This window comes from Lasiodiplodia theobromae (genome assembly GCF_012971845.1).
Source record: "Lasiodiplodia theobromae strain AM2As chromosome Unknown scaffold_2, whole genome shotgun sequence".
In the NCBI taxonomy this organism is placed as follows: domain Eukaryota; kingdom Fungi; phylum Ascomycota; class Dothideomycetes; order Botryosphaeriales; family Botryosphaeriaceae; genus Lasiodiplodia; species Lasiodiplodia theobromae.
This window is the reverse complement of record NW_023336495.1, coordinates 867,247-889,226: the sequence shown is the minus strand read 5'-3', so window position 1 is coordinate 889,226 and position 21,980 is coordinate 867,247. Positions and strand designations below refer to the sequence as shown.

General features: G+C 54.6%; 5 protein-coding genes across 5 annotated transcripts; 4 read left to right on the top strand and 1 right to left on the bottom strand.

Annotated features, from left to right (window-relative positions):
- Positions 1 to 1,387: 1,387 nt before the first annotated feature.
- On the top strand, positions 1,388 to 2,741 carry LTHEOB_798 (Transglutaminase; the record flags this gene model as incomplete). The annotated part of the gene is made up of 2 exons (XM_035517405.1): positions 1,388 to 2,252; positions 2,308 to 2,741. 2 exons carry the CDS (start codon positions 1,388 to 1,390, stop codon positions 2,739 to 2,741), a joined length of 1,299 nt encoding a protein of 432 aa, XP_035369557.1.
- Positions 2,742 to 5,365: 2,624 nt separating this feature from the next.
- Positions 5,366 to 6,450, top strand: LTHEOB_797 (Integral membrane protein; the record flags this gene model as incomplete). Its single annotated transcript, XM_035517394.1, has 3 exons — positions 5,366 to 5,503; positions 5,560 to 5,988; positions 6,049 to 6,450. The coding sequence occupies 3 exons, from the start codon at positions 5,366 to 5,368 to the stop codon at positions 6,448 to 6,450; spliced, it is 969 nt and encodes a 322-aa protein (XP_035369556.1).
- A 6,201-nt stretch (positions 6,451 to 12,651) lies between these two features.
- On the bottom strand, positions 12,652 to 13,538 carry LTHEOB_796 (GTP-binding protein ypt5 protein; the record flags this gene model as incomplete). Its single annotated transcript, XM_035517383.1, has 5 exons — positions 12,652 to 12,999; positions 13,058 to 13,249; positions 13,303 to 13,329; positions 13,385 to 13,404; positions 13,466 to 13,538. The coding sequence occupies 5 exons, from the start codon at positions 13,536 to 13,538 to the stop codon at positions 12,652 to 12,654; spliced, it is 660 nt and encodes a 219-aa protein (XP_035369555.1).
- A 434-nt stretch (positions 13,539 to 13,972) lies between these two features.
- LTHEOB_795 (Phosphoinositide phosphatase) lies at positions 13,973 to 16,356 on the top strand (the record flags this gene model as incomplete). The annotated part of the gene is made up of 3 exons (XM_035517372.1): positions 13,973 to 14,177; positions 14,401 to 16,133; positions 16,183 to 16,356. 3 exons carry the CDS (start codon positions 13,973 to 13,975, stop codon positions 16,354 to 16,356), a joined length of 2,112 nt encoding a protein of 703 aa, XP_035369554.1.
- A 470-nt stretch (positions 16,357 to 16,826) lies between these two features.
- Positions 16,827 to 18,910, top strand: LTHEOB_794 (Mitochondrial inner membrane protein mitofilin; the record flags this gene model as incomplete). The annotated part of the gene is made up of 3 exons (XM_035517361.1): positions 16,827 to 16,940; positions 17,007 to 18,803; positions 18,866 to 18,910. 3 exons carry the CDS (start codon positions 16,827 to 16,829, stop codon positions 18,908 to 18,910), a joined length of 1,956 nt encoding a protein of 651 aa, XP_035369553.1.
- Positions 18,911 to 21,980: the final 3,070 nt, after the last annotated feature.

The following is a 21,980-nucleotide window of genomic DNA, read 5'->3' as shown; positions in this document are numbered from 1 at the left end:
GAGGCGGCCGCGTCAGCTTGCGGGGGGCGGAAGAGGCTCTGAGGGCATCCCTGTGCACAGCGAAGAAAAGAAAAAAGCAGCAAATGAGAGGGATCTCCGCCGGGGTGTCCGCTGGCTTTTGTCCTCGTTCTCGGCAGCGGCCGTATCTCGTCCTCACGAGCCAAGGGCGGAGGGCAAACGGCACCGCCGTTTAGGCTGGCATTGGTGTGGAAAAGCAGATGAGGATTCGCGCGCTTGGCGAGCGGGCGGGAGCCTAGAGCTATGTTGCAGTGCAGATGGAGATCACTTAATGATGGCGAAGCAACGTAAGCGCCAGAGGCACTGCTGGGAGCAGCTATTGTAAAGTGGAACGCTGCCAAGGCCTGCTGCGCAATCGTCACAGCAGAGCGAGCACTTCCGCAAAGCAAAGCGATCACAATGCTTGAGCAGACTTTGCTCGTCAGCAATATACTGGCTACGTAGTAGAGCAGCGTCGCGTCCGCAAAGGCACGCGTCAGAGGGGGTGCGAGTCGCGCGGTATACATACTCCAGCGGGCCACGAGTCAGCGCAGCCAGGTTTGAGTGACACGCGGCGTGCGCGGCTGGTGGCTTGTTGCGTACGCGCGGTCGATGCCCACTGGGGGGCGGAGGCCGGAGAAGGCGAAGGGCCCGGCCTACGAATAGCCGCAGCGGCATTAGGTAGCGGCGCAACCCAGTCGCCCTCGTGGCCGTCAGCAATGCTTATGGAGCGCGAGAGAGAGCACTCGACGTCGTCGTCGTCATCTGGCGCAACAAGGAGTGCTCTGGACGAAGGCTACGCGGCCGCAAGCGACAAGTTTGCTGGGCCAGGAACTTACTTAGTCATCGGACCTGCGACGTCGCTTGGCTGGCGCAAGGTAAATGAAAAGGAGTCCGGGCGACGCTGGGCTGGCAGAAGAGCGCGTCCAGATGGTATTCATCATCCCCGGCTGACGCAGAGATCCCATTTCGCACTAGTCCGATTTTACGACCCTTGATTGGCTGCATCGGTCTTGAAGTCGTCGTAATCCCCAAAGCCCTACCGCGAGGACGCGCATCCACCAACTCAGCGCCGCCCATCCGCTCCTCGACCGGACCTATACTTTGCTCCCCCGTGCCCACACAACCTGTGCAGCCTGTTTCGACCTCTCCGTCGCCCTCCCTGCCTGGATCTGGATGAAGAGGGCCCTGCTCCCCAAGGCACTCACCACCAAACCCTCCCTCGCGCACTGACCCTGTGGCGGCTGTTCCTCGCCGAGGGCTGTGCAGCTGCTGCGGTCGCAAACCTGCCGCACGCCCATTCATACCCGCCCACACCCCAACCTCACACCTACAACACCCGACACCACCTCAGGACGGCCACTCCCCTCCACCCACCGCACACTTCGCAATGGCCGACTCGCACCACCCTCGCCGGGGGGCCGTCTTGGACGAGCGGAAGGCAAAGGAGTTGACGGAGAAGTTCCGCCAGGTCCTCAGCACGAAGCGCATGAACGACCTCAGTGGCCGCTCGCGATCCGCCTCACCCGCACCCTTCAACGCCGCCATGCCTCCGGCCACCGCACCACCGCCCTCGTACAGCTCGTGCATCAAGAACATCCCTCTGCTACCTCGCGAGCCTCGTGACGCCCGCTCGCTGCGCTTCAAGAACATGCTCAACTCGCTGTCCAACATGCCCGTCAAGTGGGAGAACCCGGGCCTCCTCGACGAGGCGCTGCGCTCGATACCACTGGACCAGATCTACGGCGAGGCCGAAGAGGAGAGCCAGATCTTCCTGGCCGAGGCCCAGAGCCTCGGCTCAGGCAAGAAGCCCGCTTGGGGCTACCAGGACTGCGTCGTGCGCGCATTGCTCCGGTGGTTCAAGCGCTCATTCTTCTCTTGGGTCAACAACCCCATCTGCACCACCTGCGGCTCGCCCACCATTGCCGTCGGAATGGCCGCACCACTCCCGGACGAACAGGCACGAGGTGCCAACCAGGTCGAGCTGTACCGCTGCTCGCTGGATCACTGTGGCTCCTACGAGAGATTCCCCCGCTACAACGACGCTTTCGTCCTCCTCCAGACCCGGAAAGGAAGGTGTGGCGAGTGGGCAAACTGTTTCAGCATGCTTTGCAGGGCTGTGGGATCGCGCGTGCGCTGGGTATGGAACTCGGAGGACCACGTCTGGACTGAAGTGTACTCCGTGCACCGGAAGAGATGGGTTCACGTGGACGCATGCGAAGAAGCTTGGGACAAGCCCCGGCTTTACACTGAAGGTATGTGTCTGCCGGCGCTTAGGTTTTGTTGAGCACGTCGCTAATTGATATGAAGGCTGGGGTAAGAAGCTCGCTTACTGCATTGCCTTCTCCGCCGACGGCGCCATGGACGTTACCAGGAGATATGTCCGCTCCGGCCGCCACGCTCTGGAGCGCAAGCGGGCATCCGAGTCCGAGCTGCTTTACATTATGAACGAGCTCCGTAGCATGCGGAGATCAAAGCTTTCGAAGCAGGACAAGTTCCGTCTGGAAGGCGAGGACATGGCCGAGGACCGTGAGCTGCGCCGCTACGTCGCCCAGCAGATTGCCTACGAAATCTGCAAGATCAACCCCCAGGATATTCTCCGCGGAGGCCACAGCACCCGTTCGCGCCCGGATCCCGATGCACAAAAGGCTGCTGAGGGCCGGACCAGCGGCTCTACCGAATGGATCCGGCAAAGGGGTGAGGGCGGCGCACACAACCCTCAGAACCAACCTCCCCGGAGATGAGCTTCTTGCCCTGCAAGGTTGCACACACCTTCAACATCTTCAACATCTTCCGCGTTACTACCCGGACGGCACTGCACTCGCATTCCGACGCACTCTTTCGGACGGCAATACCACGCCGCCCGTGATAAATGGGCATGATGTCCTGGATTGGACATGACGGGTGCATTAAAGAGCAGTGTTGTTTGCAAGTCGGCCTCGCAGTCGACGGACTATCCGGGACCGGACCATTCAGCATCACCTATCCTAATCATCTGCGACAAACTTTGTCATTCTTGTTTCTTCAGTCTGCCCGGCGATGCGGCACATCCGCGATACCATTATTCCCGTGCAATCGCCGAGCGGAATTTGTTTCACCCTGTCGGGCGGACCCTGACAGTTTTCTCAACCTTCCAACTTTGGATTTACATCCGCACACAGACGGCCAGGCTCGTCGCTAGGGGTTTCATTTGTGTTTGGCGTTGCGAGCGAAAGTGCAGGTTTCATTCCAAACAGCGCGGACGGTGTTCACGGCGAAAAAGGAAACGGTCGCATATACTCAGGCAAAGGGGTTCCAAATGTTCATGGGGATTCTCGTGTTTTAATTGGGTCTTATTTTTGCTGCATTTCGTTTTGCGCGCGCTTCTCCATTATTCCCAGTCTTTGCGCTTCGGGGGTTTCTCATGTTTTGGAAAAATTTCACGGGAACGACGGCATGTGGTCTTGACAGCGTGTCTGTTCTTGGTGGCTATATTGCAGGAGGTGGAGGATTTGCACTTGTGGAGATGCTTTTAGAGCGGGCTGGGATGGTTGCGCACATGCGCCGGGGCGGGGAGTTTCCTTTTCGAGTTGTTGTTCCCTGCGGCGTTTGGGCGCCAGGGCTGGTCTAGCAGCAGGAGGCAGAGCGATAGAATCGCAGGCGTGTGAAGAAGACGAAGAAATTCAAAGCCGAAGCAAGCACATGAAACACATCTCATATGGTGATACGTCCGGAAGGTCTGCACGCAATTTCTGCTGCCGCCTCAAAGCAAATGCCGCAAAGGGTATCAGACTCCGGCAGGGCCCCCTGCAGCGGGAACGGATCCAGGGAAGCAGTGGTGCGTAATCAAGCGCTGACCGCCTCCGCATGGAGATTGGCGGGCTTCTATTTATAAGCTGACAGGTCAGGATGACGAGTCGCCGGGCCTTGGCAGTCTTGGCTTTTGTCGCGCGACCCCATGGTGGTGCCTCCGTCGCCGACGCTGCACCGGAGTCGCTGGTTTCTGCGGAGGTCCAGGCAAACTGATGAACATCGCCGGACGTCTCATCACACCTCCGCCCAGAAATTTGCACGTCCTCGGAGATGCGCATTTTCGCCCAGCACGCAATCGCCATGTTCGTCTCGCCGCCGTCTCGCCCCCATCATCTGCTTGCACCGGTTTCGCTGCTCGTCAGATGCTTAATCACGGCGTCGTCGCGTTACGCATCATCACCGCTCTGCTGATCTCTGATTGTCGCTGATCGCGTGCTCGCCCTCGGGGCGGCGGGCGTCGTCATCATCAGCATCCCGCCGGGACCCTCCATTTATCTCGCTCTCGCTCTCACCCTTATTCTTCCTTTTCGCGCCTTCGCGGTGCCCAACTGCTGCTGCTGACTTATTAGTCGGCTTCTTCGCTCGGCTGCTCGGCACGCCTTAAATGGCCATGCCGCTTAGCCATGGGAAACGTGCACCATCTCTTCGTATTGCATCTTAAACTCTGGTTACGCGTATTGCTGCTATACAGTGGCAGTTACGCACGCAGTCTTGGGCTGCGCCGCATCTCTATAGCAGCGATACGTAGCGGGCGTTCAGCCGTAGGGTGGTCAACCCCGGAATGATCGACAAGGGAGCCACCGAAGCCGGAGCCAATTGAGGCGCAAGCAAGCCGGTCGGGCGTTGGGCGATTTTCGACTTTCATAACTTGTGGCGGTGATGCACGGTGATGGCTCGTTGCATGTGGGATGGGGGAGCGAGAAGGATTGGATGCTGACTGGGATGCTACTCAGTCAGCTCTCGCCTGTCAAATGCCTCAGGCTGGAAGGGCGACTTGCACACGTCGCTGTCAGCAGCGGGGTCCCGCTGATCGCTCGCTCGATGGGCGAATCGTCATATGCCTGAGGCGCAGCGGCAGACAAGAAGTAGGCGAGCAAAAGCAGATGCGTCTGCTTGGGCGCGGGCAAATGCGCGTGCGCTGGGGTGTTGCTCAGCCTTGTGGCTGGCGTTGCTACAGCTAGATTGAAAGCGGCAAAACGCGGCGCTCTGGCCTCTCCGCCATGCTGCTTGTTCTTGGGACGGGCGGGCACCGCCCCGTTTGTTTTGCTGTACTTGCTGCTGCGGCGCAACACGCACTACTCAGCTGCGCCCGCATTTGCCCTGTCCCTTCACCGCACTGGGCACCCGTAAGCCGATTATAAGGCCTGGTGGTCCCCGCTAGTGTGCAAAACATTCCAACGTATCCCGCCTCTTCGCTCCTCGCCTGTCGCTGTTCGACTCTCTCCGGCCGGTGACGTTATAACCGCCCGTCCTCCCTCGCTTCTCACCACATAAATCGCCGTTCGCTCGAGCCCCCGCCTGTCAGCTTGGGCAACCACACCGCAAACCTCACACTAGACGCAAATCAACCGCAGTTATGGGCAAAGTCGGACGTATTGCGTGCATTGCCACGCCCATGGCGCTGTCGCTGGCAGCCTGGATCTGCCTGATTCTTGTTTTCCTGGGCAACTGGAACAAGAGCGATGGCAACCTTACTTCCATCTACTTCATGAAGGTGCGCGAATTCGGAGCAGAGTCAAACTACGTTTCAGCAGCTAACAGTGCCTCCAGGCCGATATGTCGAAATTCAGAAGTAACATTTCCTCGCTCTCGTCGATAAGTATAGCCGGCACCGATATCGACGATGAGTTGCTCGCTGCTCTCACCGTCAGCGCCAACGAGAACCTGAGCGACATCTACACCGTCGGCATCTGGAACTACTGCAGCGGCGACAAGAACTCGAGCGGCATCGACTACTGCTCGGGCCGCAAGGCCTCCTACTGGTTCAACCCCGTCGATGTCTGGGGCCTGAACAGCACCGGTGCCGAGGACTTGATCCCCGATAAGCTGGAGTCCGGCCTCAAGATCTACAAGAAGGTCGCCAACTGGATGTTCGCCGCCTACACCGTCGCTTTCTTCGCCACGCTCGCTGAGATCCTCGTCGGCATCCTGGCCATCTTCTCGCGCTGGGGCAGCTTCATCACCACCATCGTCGCTTCGGTAAGCTTCCAGAGATAATCCCATTATTTTTTTTTCCTTTTGCTAACAGTGAGTTTTCAGGTCGCCACCATCTTCACCATCGCTGCGTCCATCACGTCGAGTGCACTCTACGGCACCCTCGTCGGCACGTTCAACTCGGTCTTCAAGGAGTACAACATCAAGGCTGAGATGGGCGGCAAGATGATGGGCATCACGTGGTTGGCCGTCGCCTTCTCAGTCGCTGCCGGCCTGTTCTGGGTCCTGTCGACGTGCTGCTGCTCGGGCAAGAGCGACCGCAGCGGCCGCAAGGTCACGGTCGAGAAGACTCCCTACACCTACGAGCGCGTTCACTCGCCCTTCGGCGGTGCTGGCGCCCAGCACCAGCAGCAGCAGCAGCAGTACGGCAACGTTCCTCTGAGGGATATGCAGGGCAACAAGGCTGGCACTGCGTACGAGCCCTTCAGACACGACAGCCGTGTCTAAAGAAAGTTTCTTAGAGAGGAAATTATGAGGGGTAAAGAAATGCGGAGGTGGATGATGCACGACCTTTTTCTTTTTTTAACCATTCTTGTACAGTGTTTGCCGACTCGAGGAAGCGTTTTCGTCTCTCGGTGATGACCACGACTATTGGCGTTTTTTTTTTTTACTTTTTAGGGAAGGCTCTGTAATCATGGCCGTTTCAAAATAGGGAATATCCGCCCTCATATATGGGAAGGATGGACCGATCTAGATACCACCGATGCTCAGTCTGTTAGGACCTGATGGTCACAAATGGAAAAGATATTAGTTATTATACTATAGGGCTCCCTTGAGAAGTGCATTGCTCATCATGCTACGATCATGATACGCGCGTTTCGAGCACCGGAAGATCGGTATATCCTCGATCCGGGGGGGCGTTCGCTATTAAGACTTTCGCAACTCTCAATCTACACGAAGCAAGGTTATAATCCGGCGCTGATATAAGGAGATACGAGGGGTTCTCGACCTTCGTCCTTCTTCCCCTGCTCCACAAAATGCACAAACCCCCGCAGCTCCCGACTATCGTTGCCCTGTGTTCCCGCCCCAGACCCGCAATTTTCCATAGTCTCGCACACCGGTCGAGGGAGGGAAAGAGGTGTGTACGCGTTGCTACCTGGCGCCGGGCTGATGATCGTGTGGCGGGCTGAACGAGGCGGCGAAGAAGGACGATCGGCACAACAGCAGCTGATAGCCAGCTTGTTGCTCGATCGGGAATAGCGCGGACAGCTGTTGCTGCTGCTCGCCTATCGCCTCGGGTTCGGTTGACATCCGTACTCGTCAAGCTTCTGCATGAAGAATGGAGGCTGAGAAATGAACCACATAGATTAAAAAGTCTCAGACTTCAGTCCCATACCGTAAGAGAGACATGTGTTTTGAAGTTCCGCATGACCGTGAGATGGGGTAGAGAGAATGAAATTGTAGTCCGGAAGAAACGGCCGGTGGTGCACACTGTTTGCGTAGTCATGCCGAACGATGCCGCTTGGGGTATGGTTCTTAGTTTCGCAAGGCGATAAAGAGTGACAGTTTATGTCACGAGCATCAGATCATACATTGTGGCCGGATTGGCGTTCAGGGTTTGTCTCGCAATTACCCTGATGAATCACTCAAACAGGACTATTGATGCGAACAGAAATCACCTCGTACTTGACGATACCAGAAATGCACTTTCCTCCTCCCAAAGATCTTCAGTGGAATGATGATCTTTTGTGCCCATCTCTTTGAGTAAGGCCATGGAGGTTTGCCAGTCTCTTTCGGCCTCTTGCCTGTTCGAGACGATTTGATTTCGAATAAATTGGACACGGACCCGTTCCCCAAGGTAATATGATCGATTACGATATATCAGCAACGCCTGGTCTAGGAGACCTATGTTGGTTCTTGGTCAACCCAAGCGAGCAATTCGATAGAGTTCCCTGGGCTGCGGGGATGCTTCCACGCGCGTGCAGAACTCATCCCATACTATCATTTCCCCCCTCACTGCTTTCTGCCGAGAAGCATATCTGAAAAAGGAGCAAAGCTTAAATCCAACTCATATCTATTAAAATACCTAACTGCCACTCGCTAAGGCGCAATAAACTGTTTCCACTGCCTTTTCACTAAAATCTCTCTCTCTCTTTTTTTTTTTTTTTTTTTGAAAGCGCCACATAATTTCAACCGAATCTATGCTTACTCTTAGTACTATTAGTAGTATAGTAGTAAGCTTCTAAATACAAGCAAAGATAAAAATAAATTTTTTAATAAAAAAAATCTTGACCCGCACAGTCCAAGGCTTGCTTTTGGGTTTTGTCCGCCCGACCCTCCCCCCCTCAAACGCTGCCACCAAAAAAAAAAAAAAAAAACTCCATCACCGAGTGTCGATCATCAATCTGGTGCAGGGGTAGTCTTTCTTCAAGCTCAGTTAAAGCATAGTCCTAAGCTTTTTGGATGTGCTCGCTGAGCAAGTAAGCGCACGACAAGTTCATGAGGGTCAATGTCCTGATACTTTCTTTTTAGAGATGTGCGCCAACGTCTCAGCATAATCCAAGGCCATATTGTATCGAATGGTTTCATCCCACTGCTCCAGTATCATGGCTAGCTCGAGAAACGAAACTGAAAACTCACATCATGCTTTTAGGCCTCGTCATTGAGCTCTTTCCGCATCATGTCATTACAAATTCGGAACTGACTTTTTGCACGATTAGCTTCGCTAGTCTCGGCTGGAGGCTAGTTGATATTTTGATGCGTTTCTGCCAACAGGAACCGAGCTTTCTCAACGTCTGAGTTTTGTCAATGATTAGCTGGGTGTTCTGTAAAAGATTTGAGGTTCGCTTGCTCGAAATATTACATTGCATCTTCAATGTCAGCACGCTCTTTGTAGTACCTATTGAAATGTCAGTAAACTCCAGGGACATTCTTTGAAGTGGTATCGAGCACGAACTAGCCGAGATCGTTCTCAGTCTGCAAAAAATACAGCATCCGGACAACGAGGTCCTCAGCAACGCGTAACCCGCCTCCGAAGCATGACTTGAATTGAATGATGTGGGGAGAAACTTCCCCACACTCCACTCATCGGTCAATGTTGTGGAGTAACCCGAAGCCGGCACTGGGCTACATGTCCCAACTTATCAATGGCTTCCAATTATGTATCCCTAAGGAGAATCACCGCCTCCAGAAGCTCAAGACCTTTGCTTAATTGCGGGCCGTCCATGTATATGCAGTTTGAATTCCAAGCCGTGATTGAATGTATTAACTGCAAGATTGGGTACGAATTCCTTGGGAAAGCTTCGCAACTATAACACGGCGTGTTTTGCTATACCCTTGGGGCGCTATGCTCACTATGGGCACAGAATCAATGAATGATCAAGCAGCCGTTTAAAGCATTGTTTTCCTGCACCAAGTTTGTAGGCTTTTTCGTAGAATGGAGGAGTTCACGCCCCGGGTCGTTTCAATCCACATTACTGCCAGGTGCTCCCATGAAAGTGACGCAACGGTGGGAAGGAGCTTGGTAGTTCTTGGTATTCTCGAATTGTACGGGGCCTGTGAAATGGGATCAGTATATCTGACTGCATGACCACAGCTTTGTCGGATCACTTATTGGGAAATGTAAGTTCTGACGCGCCAAGAATGGGGCTAAGACATGTTGCACGAGGTTTAGTGGCTTCAGAGGACGACATACCAGGTTACGTCTCATAGTAGCTTGGTGCGACGTCCTCGATTAGGAGAATGAAGAGTACAACCTCGGCGAACTGTGTAGTGAACCAAACCTTGAAAACAGTGGTATCCTGGTAATTTCCTCGTGCTCAACGTGAATGGCATTTGAACCAATGTCCTTGGGATAGAGGTGTCAACCAGTGCTTTTTTTTTTGGCAGATACAAAAAAAGAAATTCAATGGCTACAATGCTCATCATGCTTACCAGATCCAGCGTACCTCTTCCGTTGTGAATGGGTTACCCTCGAATTCGGCCTTGTGATGTGATCTGATATCCGCAAGAGAACAGTTAGCTCGGTGGTAGAGCCTACCTGCCGTGGCCTGAATTTACTCATTAGCAAATATTCACTTCAGAGTTTGAATTCCAAAGGATATCGCTGACCATGAATTCTTCCGGGAAAGGACCTTGATTGCGTTTGTCCTGCGGGAAAAATTGCGGGATATCAGTTCTCGAAATCATACGGGCTTGAGGCGGCGAAGATAACCAAGCGTCTGGAAGACACTTCAGGCGTATCACATTGATGGTAAACTTATACAATACTTTCTGAGTCCACGGATTCAGTGAATGACCTGGAGGCAAAAGCAAAGCTCTCGTTGGCGTCTTATCAATAATTGAGCACCAGCCGCCATGGTTTGACGGATGGCAAAGGCAGTGCTGTGGTCAAAAGGATAAAACTGATAAAGAGCTCTGCTGTTGGGTGACGTTTTTAACTCTTCAAGATTGAAAATGTCCTCGGCTGCTATCTTAGGCTACCAGTTTACCCTTTGGAAAGACGAGTTTTTTTTTAAAAGAAAAAAAAGACAGATTCTAAACACTAGGTACGGCTCATGATGACTGGTTTGTGCGAATTACTCTGAGGTTATGTAGCTTTAACAAAGTGAATGAAGAAAAGAAAGCTAAGAAAGTTGGTAGTGAAGAAGTAGCTAAACGGCAGTTTGCAAGCCAAGAAACGTGGAGTTACGGTCCGGGAGTCAAGTGGAAGTGTTTTCTACTTGCTGTTACAACATAGATAACAAAGGCACGTCCATGAGCTAAGAAATCCGATCCTACCTCCATGTTCTGGCAGACGTTAACAATCTAGCCAAAAAGTCCGCTAGGAGCTTACCGGAGGAGCGGGCGACGTTGAAGTTAGATGATGTGAAACGGTGGGAAAGGTTAGTCAGCTGCTTAAGGAAGAGGCTTCCTTTGTACTACCATACCTTCCTTTATCATATCACGTGCAATGCCCTATTTACTAAACCAGAAGCTATCTCTTTCTTCTCTCTCCCACCGGGCTTCCCGCCTTCCGCAACGCCCCCTTAACCTCATCGCTGGTCGGAGCGACCACTGCGCTCCACGCCAGCTCCTCCACGTACTATATCTACCGCCTCCGCGAACGAGTGCCGGCTTTTTGACTGGCATCCGGCCATGCCTTTTCTCTGCAAGTCCGACGCCAAGCCTGGTCAAAACATACCATTGGCTTCGCCGGCCTACACAAGGAGTGATAGCGGAAAGATGTCAGCGTGGCAGGAGTGGCTGAGCGTGGAGGAACGAGGCAATACCGATCCGAGGTTTTGAGGCGCGTTGCAGGTGGGCTGGCGGCTGGCTGGGGAAAGGAGCGTGTTAGGCGGCTTGAGGGATAAAGAGGGTCGGATGCGGCCATTTTGCCAACGGGCGTCACTTCCGGCGTAACGACGCTGGTGGGTGCGTCGATGGTAGCAGTGCCGTTAGGGTTAACTGTGAGGGGAACGTGGTGCTGGACAGTGGTGGCGGAAGGGGGCTAGTGGAGAGGAGGCCGCGGACTCCGTGGTTGGATCTTCATCTCTCTCACCTTAATTTTTGTTTTGCAGTCTTGCAGAGACTTGCTGTACCCTTGGTGAGGAGTTCTGGTAATCATACGTGTCACCGTGTGTCGAGGAAGTGCTCGGATTAAATTCGGTTGTCGTTTTTGGTGTGAAATGGGATGAGTCAACACTGATTGAAGTAGCGCATGCATTTGAGCAGAGGTAGATGGAGAGGAAAAATGGGAGGGAGGCCGGGACATCCTTGCAACAACTGAATTTGGGGATGCGGTTGGAATGTGATGGGCTGGCGGGGATAGAATTCGAGAGTGTGGTGGGGGTGGAAGGAGTGATGCATGAACTTATCAAAGATGGGTGTTGTGTGGTAGACAGTCCGTAAAATATGCCTGTCCCACTACCTTTTGGTCTTTCTCCTTGCTGTTGCGTACTTGCACAGCCTTGGTGTGGATAATTGTTTTTCATGTGACACCCAAGTATCGTGGGTCTGCATTTTGATGACGTATAATCTCAAGAGCCGAAGTAGCCGCTCAAACGGGAGCGCGGCACGCAACACGGGATCCACATCCGCATTGAAACCACAAAGTTTGGCTATTGAGACATGCATCCGTAGCATCTTGCGTCAGGATCATGGCCAGCTCATTCCCCAACATGAGGGTGTCGTGAGCTGTGGAACCAAGGGTTGTTGGGGACGGTAGCCCTGCAGACAGCGGATTGCGTGCTGAACACGCGTCTGAAACCACGTTGCTCACAACGCCCAAAAAGGGTCTATCATCCCAGATTTTGTCTCAGGCGTGACAGATGCTCAAAGTGGAACATAGCCGAGCGTTTTTACATTCTAAGACGTTGGAAGTGGCCGGCGCTTGCACCAGGTCACACTGGAATGATGCCAATGGACTTGAGCTTGAGCCTCCCAGGAAGTAAAGAGTTGGCCTAGCAGCTTACATCCATTGTACCTGGTCTAACTGTAATAACGACATGCTCTGAGTGTTACTCCTCGTGACATAAACGACCGTCAAGAAAATTGGAAATCATTAGTGTATTGACTGTGATAGGAAACGACGTACGCATACGCAAACCACCACGCCCGAACCCCAACTACCAAGAACGGCTGATGATGCACCAGCCAGCGCGCTTCCGGCTCGAGGCATGGTCTGTCCATAGCAAAGGGGGGAATAGCAAAAACGAAGACGGGAGAAGGCTAGCAGTTGCAGCCCGCGGCGCCCTGGCCGCTGGTTGCCTCGGGCCGCAGATCGACGCCAGGACGCGGGCCCGACCTGATGCTGCGCGGGCCGGCCTGGTCGAGCGGCAGCTTCTTTGCGATGGCGGTGAATAGCTCCCGCACGTTCTCGGCCGTCTTGGCCGACGTCTCGAAGAACAGCAGGCCGGCCTCCCTGGCGTACTGCTCGGCGTCGGCAGCGGGTATTGCGCGCTTGTCGGGGTTCTCCGTCACCAGGTCGAGCTTGTTGCCGGCAAGAGCGATGACGATGTTCTCGTTGGCCTGGCGCTGCAGTTCCTTCACCCACGCCTTGGCTTTGTCTAGCGACGACTGCGGCCAGGAGCGGTTACTACGACGCACCAGCCGAGGGGGGCAGCGGGACACTTACGGCCTGGGTGATGTCGTAGACGACGACGGCGCAGTTGGCATTGCGGTAGTACATGGGCGCCAGGGACTTGTAGCGCTCCTGGCCTGCGGTATCCCATATCTCAAACTTGACGGTCGTCGTGTCGTCGAGGGCGATGGTCTGGGTCAGGAAGGCGGCGCCGATGGTCGACTCGCGGTAGTCGTCGAACTGGTCCTGCGGCGGGGGTTAGCCAGGCAAGCAGGCTTGCAAAACCCGAGGGGGCGCACCTTGACGAAGCGCAGGACGAGCGAACTCTGCGCGGTGTATCAGCATTGCGGGCGTGACCGCCAGTCGAGGGGCGGGGCAAACCTTTCCGACGGCCGACTCTCCTGCGACCGGTCAGCACTCTGTCGCGGGCAACGCCATCTCTGGCATGGACGGCACACTCACCCAGCAGCACCAGCTTGAACTGTGCGAACCTCGAGCCGCCGGGACGGCCGCCTGGCTGGACTCTCGCGGACATGGCGGTGGCGCGGCGTAGCGATGGGGCTTGGTGGGGGAGCGACTGTTGCGGGACGGGGTGGGAGCGGCTTTGGCGGCGCTGCAGATAAGGGCAGGTGGTTGAGGTGGGTGGATGGGTGGTGTAGATCTGAGGTGTCGACGTTGGGTGCTTGTGGTGGAGCTGTCCGGGCAGCCAACGCTGGATGGCTTGGCAAGGGTGTGGCTTGCGCGCGCGCTCCGTTCGGCATCGTCATGCCCTTCCCTGCGCCCCCGTGCCTGCCGCCGCGCAACTGCCACATGTGCATCAAACACCAGCAATTCCAATCTCTCCTCTCCTAGCCCCCCGCACCCCTCCACACACCACCAGACCTCCCTGCTATACCCGCCGGCCTATCGACCACCTAAACCCCGCCATCCCCGCATAGGAGCTCGCGCACAGCTTCCCGCCGGCCGACCATGGCTGCGATCCTTCCGTTCCGGGACATTAATGTCCACGCCTCGCCTTCCTACTACGCCTTTTCCTCACCCTCATCGCCCTCCGCGCCCACCCTCGTCGTCGACCGGCCCTCCGGAGACTTGCGCCTCAACGATGGCAAACTGCTCGGCGGCCAGCGTGTTTCCAGCATTGCTGGCGTTTTGGGAATGATCAAGCTGCGCCTAGGTACGTGGAGGATCCGCAAGGCATCGCAGCGGCACACGAGTCTTTCGAGTCACCTGGCTGCATCCTGCTTGCAGATGGAGCACTGTCCGGTGCGGGTGAATGCTTCATTAGCCCATGCAGGCTGCCGTGCTTCTGCAATGCCTTGTCGGAGGAAGAGTGCTGTAGCTGGCGTTGCACTTCCCAAAACCTCATTTGGAACGCTTCACTTACACACCGTGCGCAGACAAGTACATTATCGTCATCACCAAGGCGCAACCTGTCGGAAGGCTCAAGGGCCACATGGTGTACAAGGTTGCTGCCACCGAGTTCCTGCCCCTCCGCGAGCGCCCGCTGCATGATCCTGACGAGGACACCTACCTTTTCTACCTGAAGACGCTGCTCAAGCAGGGGCCCATGTACTTTTCGTACTCCATCGACATCACCAACAGCTTCCAGCGCCAGGCTCAGAGCGACTTTACCCAGCCTTTGTGGAGGCGTGCCGACGATCGCTTTTTCTGGAACCGCTTCATTCAGTCTGATCTGATTGACTTCCGGAATGGCACCTCCGGCTCGTCCGGCTTCCGCACTGCGGGCGGCCCACAGAAGGATGTGGACCCCTATATCTTGCCCGTCATGTTTGGCATGATGGAGATTAAGAACACGTCAATTAAGGGAAACCCCCTGACCTTCGTTCTCATTACCCGGCGCTCCAGACACCGGGCCGGAACTCGCTACTTCTCTCGTGGAATCGACGAGAACGGAAATGTGTCCAACTTCAACGAGACTGAGCAAGTGATCATTCTCAATGACAATGCATCAAACGGCCCCGGAGGATTTGCCGCAGGCTCCGCTCTTCAGTCTAGCGGGAAACCGGAAACCCAGGTTTTGTCCTACGTGCAGACGAGAGGCAGCGTACCGGTGTATTGGGCCGAAATTAATGAGCTCAAATATACCCCTAAATTGCAGATCCGTGGGGTGGAAAGCGCTGTGTCAGCCGCCAAGCGCCACTTCAACGAGCAGATACGTCTGTACGGCGACAACTACCTCGTCAATTTGGTGAACCAGAAGGGTCGCGAACGGGCCGTCAAGGAAGCCTACGAGAAGATGGTCGAGCTTCTGGTTTCTTCGCCTGCCGAAAGCACGGAATCGGACCAGGTCACTAGCGAGAAGTTCACCGTTATCGAACCTGAGGGTGAGAAGCAGCGGTACGACCGCATCCACTACACGTACTTCGACTTCCACAGTGAAACGAAGGGACTCCGGTGGCACCGTGCTGCACTGCTGCTTCAACAACTGGAGGGGCCGATCAAGGAGAATGGCTACTTCAGAGGCGTCGACATGCCGGGCGATCCGAATGGCAAGATGGAGATCCGCAGCCGGCAGACGTGTGTTGTGCGTACCAATTGTATGGACTGCCTGGATCGTACCAATGTCGTCCAAAGCATGCTGGGACGCTTCATTCTCAGCCGTATGCTCATCGACCTGGGCATTCTCCGCGAAGGCGAGAATGCGCAGGACGATGCTGCATTTGAGGACATCTTCCGTAACATTTGGGCCGATAACGCCGATGTCGTCTCCAAGTCTTACTCGGGCACAGGAGCACTGAAGACGGACTTCACCCGTACAGGAGAGCGGACGAAGGCTGGTATGCTGCAGGATCTCAACAACTCCATCACTCGTTACATCAAGAACAACTTCCTTGATGGCCCGCGCCAGGATGCTTTTGACCTGTTCCTGGGCACGTACCTTCCTTCGACTTCGAACATTGGCAACAGTCTTCTCTTTGTTGATCGGAGACCACTTGCCATTCAGTCGATCCCTTACATCCTTGCTGGATGTGTCTTCTTCATTTTCATTTCTGCTTTCACTAGAAGGTCCCCTGACGCTTACGTCTGGCCTCTGCGCATCCTTGTGCTACTTTGCTTCGCCGTGACTCTTATTTGCTTCCGCTTCATCCAGACCCACGGCACATTCTACGTAAGTACAACGTCTACTACAAATAAGCACTCTTACTGACAGCACCTAGGTCAACTGGCCGAAGTTGAACACGCCTTCTTACGCCGTCGAGGGCTATCAGGACGCGATGTCGCACGTGCAGAAGGACCCTCTCTTGGGACCGTTGGTGGCAAGGCACGAGAGGGGCAAGAGCGATGCGAGGCTTCTTTACCTGGAAGAGGGCAACAAGAAGAGAATAGAATAAGTGGTTTAAACAGATCTGCAGGCACCACTGGCGTTTGATGGTATCGAGACCTTGGGGATATGGATCGAGGGAGTTGTTTCCTAGAAAGCCGAGAGCTTGATTTGGGATACCACATATTATAAAAGGCATTTCTTTAACTGTATTATACTCTATCTTCGCTAGGCTGGTAAACCAATTTCTTTGACGGGTGGACATGTCTTGTTTGTGTTGAATGCTGCATGTTTTTCCTGAGTATAACAGTAAGGAACAGTCTTGCATTATTCCGTTGCGTTAGAGTTATGTTGCGCCTGGACGTTGATCGAGTCTGCAGGGGGCCGTGGATGCCTCAGGCAGGATGACGTTCGCGCGGGAGCGGGCTTGGCCGTGTCGCCGGCGGAAGCTCGCCGCCGAAAATCGACTTCATCCGCAGCTCCAGACCAACACGCACGCGCTCTCCATCCCCCGCTCCTTCTCCGCCCCAGCAGCCCGCCATGCTGCGCATCTCTGTCGCAAGAACGAGGCAACTCGCTGCCGGCTCTGTCGCGCCGAGGCTCGGTTCCCAATGGCTTCACGCGCGCCGGCCCGCTCAGATGGCCTTCGGCCAGGTACGCATGCGGATGCACTCCTCCATTAGCCCGCCATTGATAGCTGACCATCCAATGCATTGACAGCGCTACTTTGCCGACGCCAAGAAGACCGATGAGACTGTTCTGCCCGGCTCGCAGAGCGCGAAAGTTGCCGACGACATTCCTCCTCCGCCGAGCACCACTCCCGCAAACCCTACGCCCTCCGGCACCGAGGTTCCTCTGACCCCTCCTACACCTGACCAGGTCAACGCTCAGTCGCCCGCTACCGGTTCGGCTGGTGCTGGCGTTCCCCTTGGTACTGGCAGCGCCTCCGTCGGTCCTTCTTCCGTTCCGCCGCCTAAGAAGAAGAAGGGTAGCTTCCGCCGCTTCCTGCTCACCCTGCTCACCCTGACTACGCTCGGATACGCTGGCGGTGTCTACTACTCGCTCATTTCCGACAACTTCCACGATTTCTTCACCGAGTACGTGCCTTTCGGCGAGGATGCGGTTGGCTACTTTGAGGAGCGTGAGTTCCGCAAGCGCTTCCCCGGCGGCGCCGCTAGTCAGTCCAGGCTGCACCAGCAGATCCGTGGCGAGAACAAGGTCACCATTCCCAGCAAGAGTGGTCTCTCCTGGAAGCTTTCCGACGACAAGGAGGACTCCAAGAGCGGCGCCGACTTGTCCAAGTCTGGCAGGCATACTAGCGCAGTCGAGGATAACAAGGCTGCCGCTCGCAGTGAAGAGAAGCCTAACCCTCCTGCTACCAAGGCCGCGAAGAAGGCGAAGGCCGCTCCCGCTGCCGCTGCCGCTGCTATTACCCCGATTGATAAGGTCAACCTTGACGGCGCTACGGAACCCGTCGTCCAGGATGTTGTCAAGATCATCAACGACATTATCACTGTGATCAATGCCGATAACGCGGGCTCCAAGTACGATTCCGCCATCTCCAAGGCCAAGGGCGAGCTCGGAAAGGTCATCAACGACATCCAGACCATGAAGGCCGTTGCCGAGAAGCAGACCGAGGACAAGATCAGGAACCTGCACATCGAGTTTGACACTGGTGCGAAGGAGCTCGTCCAGCGGATTGAGGCCGAGATGCAGAGCCAGGAAGCCCGCTGGAAGGACGAGTTCGAGGGCGAGCGTGAGAAGCTCTCTCAGACCTACCAGAGCAAGCTGAGGGCTGAGCTCGAGGCTTCGCAGAAGGTCTACGAGCAGAAGCTCAAGAACGAGCTTCTCGAGCAGGCCATCGCGCTCAACCGCCAGTTCGCCAACTCGGTCCACGAGCGCGTGGAGCAAGAGCGCCAGGGCCGTCTTGCCAGGCTCAACGAGCTTTCCGACGCTGTTGCCGAGCTCGAGAAGCTGACGGCTGAATGGAACTCCGTCATCGACTCTAACCTCCGCACTCAGCACATGCTCGTCGCCGTCGAGGCTGCTCGCAACGCTGTTGAGAAGGCCGACCAGCCGCGCCCCTTTGTCGAGGAGCTCGCCGCCCTCAAGGAGGTCGCTGCCGAGGACCCCGTCGTCAACGCCGCTATCGCCTCCATCAACCCCACCGCCTACCAGAAGGGTGTTCCCACCCCCTCGCAGCTCATCGACCGCTTCCGTCGCGTCGCCGCCGAGGTCCGCAAGGCGGCTCTGCTGCCCGAGGATGCTGGTGTCGCTTCTCACGCCGCCAGCTTGGTGTTGAGCAAGGTCATGTTCAAGAAGGGTGGTGACGGTCAAGGCCTGCCCGTCGGTAACGATGTCGAGTCTGTGCTGACTCGCACTGAGATGCTGCTCGAGGAGGGCAACATCGACGCCGCGGCCCGTGAGATGAACGGCCTCAGCGGTTGGGCCAAGGTTCTGGCGAGGGATTGGTTGGGCGATGCTAGGAGGGTGTTGGAGGTCAGGCAAGCGCTTGATGTAAGTTTTGCCTCTACCCAAAATAATCCAAAAAGAATATCACAGCTAACATGAGTGTTCAGGTCCTTTCCACGGAGGCGAGACTACAGAGCCTGCTTGTAGATTAAATCAAACAAAAAGTATTAGAGCGTCAGGAGTGCGCTGTATGAGCCCAGCAATTGCGGGGTGGTGTGGGAGGGATCGAGCCAAGGAATGAAGAACATTTTTCCTACAATCTTGAGATTGGGAGCTAAAAGCGGCTCCGGTCTGTGTTCTATAACATTTCCATTTCAGTTTTTCCTTTCCTTTTGGTGAGTAATCGGGGGAGGGATCTGCTGCGTGTGGGGGAGGTGTATCTAGAGCTTCGTGCCTTTTTGTATGCGGATAGAGAAATGGGAAGAGTTTTTGAAGTACTACGTTGTTTGTACGATGAGTTGAATTGGTGTTCTTCACTTGGCGGTATTGACCGTAGGTTGGGTTTGTATTATTCGAACTGTATTATTCACATCAACTGACACGGATTCCTAGCATTTCATCACGGCCCTCACGCGAAGGTTACAAGCAGTGATGGCTTTAGTAACCGAATCTCAAGATTTGCGACCTTTCGCAGCGAAACGATTCATTGCGGCTTTCTTGTGTTGACCGCGTGTGGGAGCCTCGGGGGGCGCAAAGATGCGCCTTCCAAGTTAACCACAGCCGGTCAGCGTCCTCCCCAATTCAAATTATCAGGGCAAAAGTGGAGAACTAATTTACGTGGCCCAGATTTGCTTTATCCTTTTCCTATTTTTGTTCGCCATAGCTAACCGTTTTCATTTATCATTGGTGTGCGTTGACCTCGAAAGCCTTGTAAAGTAATCCATATGACTATATTATTGAACACGAGAGACGGCGTGTGTCTCCTTCCGCTTTTGACTACATCGAGGTTTTTGGAGGGATTTGCGGGGGCGGGCAAGGGAAGGTTAAGAGGAAGGGAGGAGAGTACAGATAGAGGTCGTAAAGCCGCCGTTCGACCTCGTTTTCCGCCCCCCGTGGATACCAGGGTGCCACCTGAAGAGTCCTGTTTCAGCCATCGGATCCACGTGCCGCTACCAGATTCGCAGGACCCAAGGAAGAATAGCAAGAACGTGAGTTGAATCCTACGGTTCAGTGCGAGCGGATTGAACAAACTCAAGGAGAATGTGGAGAGGATGGTGAAGGATAGTGGGTTTGTGGGGTTCGTGGGGTTCGTGGGGTTCGTGGGGTTCGTGGGGCGGGTGTAGTTGGTTGTGCATTCTTTCTTATTGTTCTGGGAGACGGAGGGAAATGCGAATCCAAACGCCATTGATATGTTCATATCAGATCTAGCCCTGGAACTTGCAAAGTATCAAGCTAGTTCATTTTCTAATGGTCTCGACACAATGGGTAGACTTTTCAGCACGCACTCACCTTTGTTCGAGCAATGCCAAGTTTGCCCGAAGGCAAAGTGGTCTTTTTACACTAGACGAAGAAGGGGTGTGAGTGATAAATGTTAACTCCGGCTCCGCAACAGGGGGCAAGTGATGGGCTGAAGTCAGGGGCAAGGTATAAGCGAGTTGACTGGGGGCTGAAGTGAAGTGGTAATTAGAGTGGTGCGGCTGAGTTGAAGGCTATCACGACGAAATGAAGTCAAGGTAATCTGCTGGGAAAGAAGTAGAGTATTGAGATCTTAGACTTCGAGGCGAACGCGCCGAGATTTCAGATAGGCAGACGTTCATGAGGCTGAACCAACGAGTCACATGCGCGTCAGCCTGGTTTAATCGCAGGCATCAGCAATGCAACAAGGGGGAGCGAGGCTGAGCTGACACCACATGTGGTGGGGGCTACCTTTCAAAAAATACGCATCGCTAAATCCACAGCCAGCCGTCTGATGCCTAATTATTCAAGGGTATGGTGATCAGCGATTGCTCTGACAGGCACTCACCACACAGTGCAAGGCTGAAAATGTAGAGCATGCAGTGCAATCGTGGCAGTGCATAGTGTCCGCGAATGAAACGCTTTGGCAGTGACCAGAATTTCAGCTGGGCGCCCGGCTGTGCAAGCCGCGCTCTTCTGAAAAGGCTGGCAGCACCCAGTAGCTATGAAACCCAGGTATCTCAGGTATTTTTTTTTTCATAGAATTGTTTTGAGCGCGACGACACCCCACGTTCCAGTTGGAACGTAACCTCGGAGACTGTACGTGCAGATGTTATCACCATCTTCGATTGTGTATATCCAGCCAGTTCCACTCCAATGCCCGGGGTTTGAGCGATTACTAACCATATTCATAGAAAATCATCACGCTACCTCATACTTAACCACGACAAAGGGGTGTGGATTATCCACTTGCCATTACTCTGCAACTAGCACGTTTCCAACATGGCAAATACCACTCTGACCAACGAGAGTTACACTGTCGGGTTGATCTGCGCTCTCGAAGACGAGTTAGCAGCATGCCAAGGTATGCTTGATGAAGAACACCCGGATTTAAGCCAAGTCGACAATGATTCAAACGCCTACTCGCTCGGAAGTATTGGCCAACATAATGTTGTGATTGCTTGTTTGCCATCTGGAACAATGGGAACGAATGCTGCGGCAACAACGGCATCCAATATGCTTCGAAGCTTTCCCAAAATCCGCTTTGGATTAATGGTCGGCATTGGGGGTGGAGCACCAGACCCAGAAAACTCTGATCCGATGAGGGATATTCGACTGGGAGACATAGTAGTCAGTACCCCAGATGATACTCACGGTAAGCCAATACTCGCCTGCATTCTTGCTCCTACTCATCCCCCGAGCAGGTGGTGTCGTCCAGTACGATTATGGAAAGACCATCGAAGGAGGTCAATTCATCCGCAAAGGCTGCTTGAACAAACCACCAACTGCTATTGGTACTGCTGTCATAAAGCTGCGGGCTCGGCATCGGAGATCAGGCAGCAAGGTATCAGCGTTCATTGCAGAAATGCTCAAAGCGAACCCGGCTATGCAAGAAGACTTCCAGCACCAGGGGTCTGAGCAAGATCGACTCTTCAAGGCTGATTACGAACATCTCCAACCCAACACGGATTGTAAATCTTGCGACGAAACGCACTTGGTATCGCGAGAACCACGCCGGAATACTGCTCCCATCATCCACTATGGCCTCATTGCTTCGGCGAATCAGGTCATGAGGCATGGTGCTACTCGTGAACGGATAAGACGAGA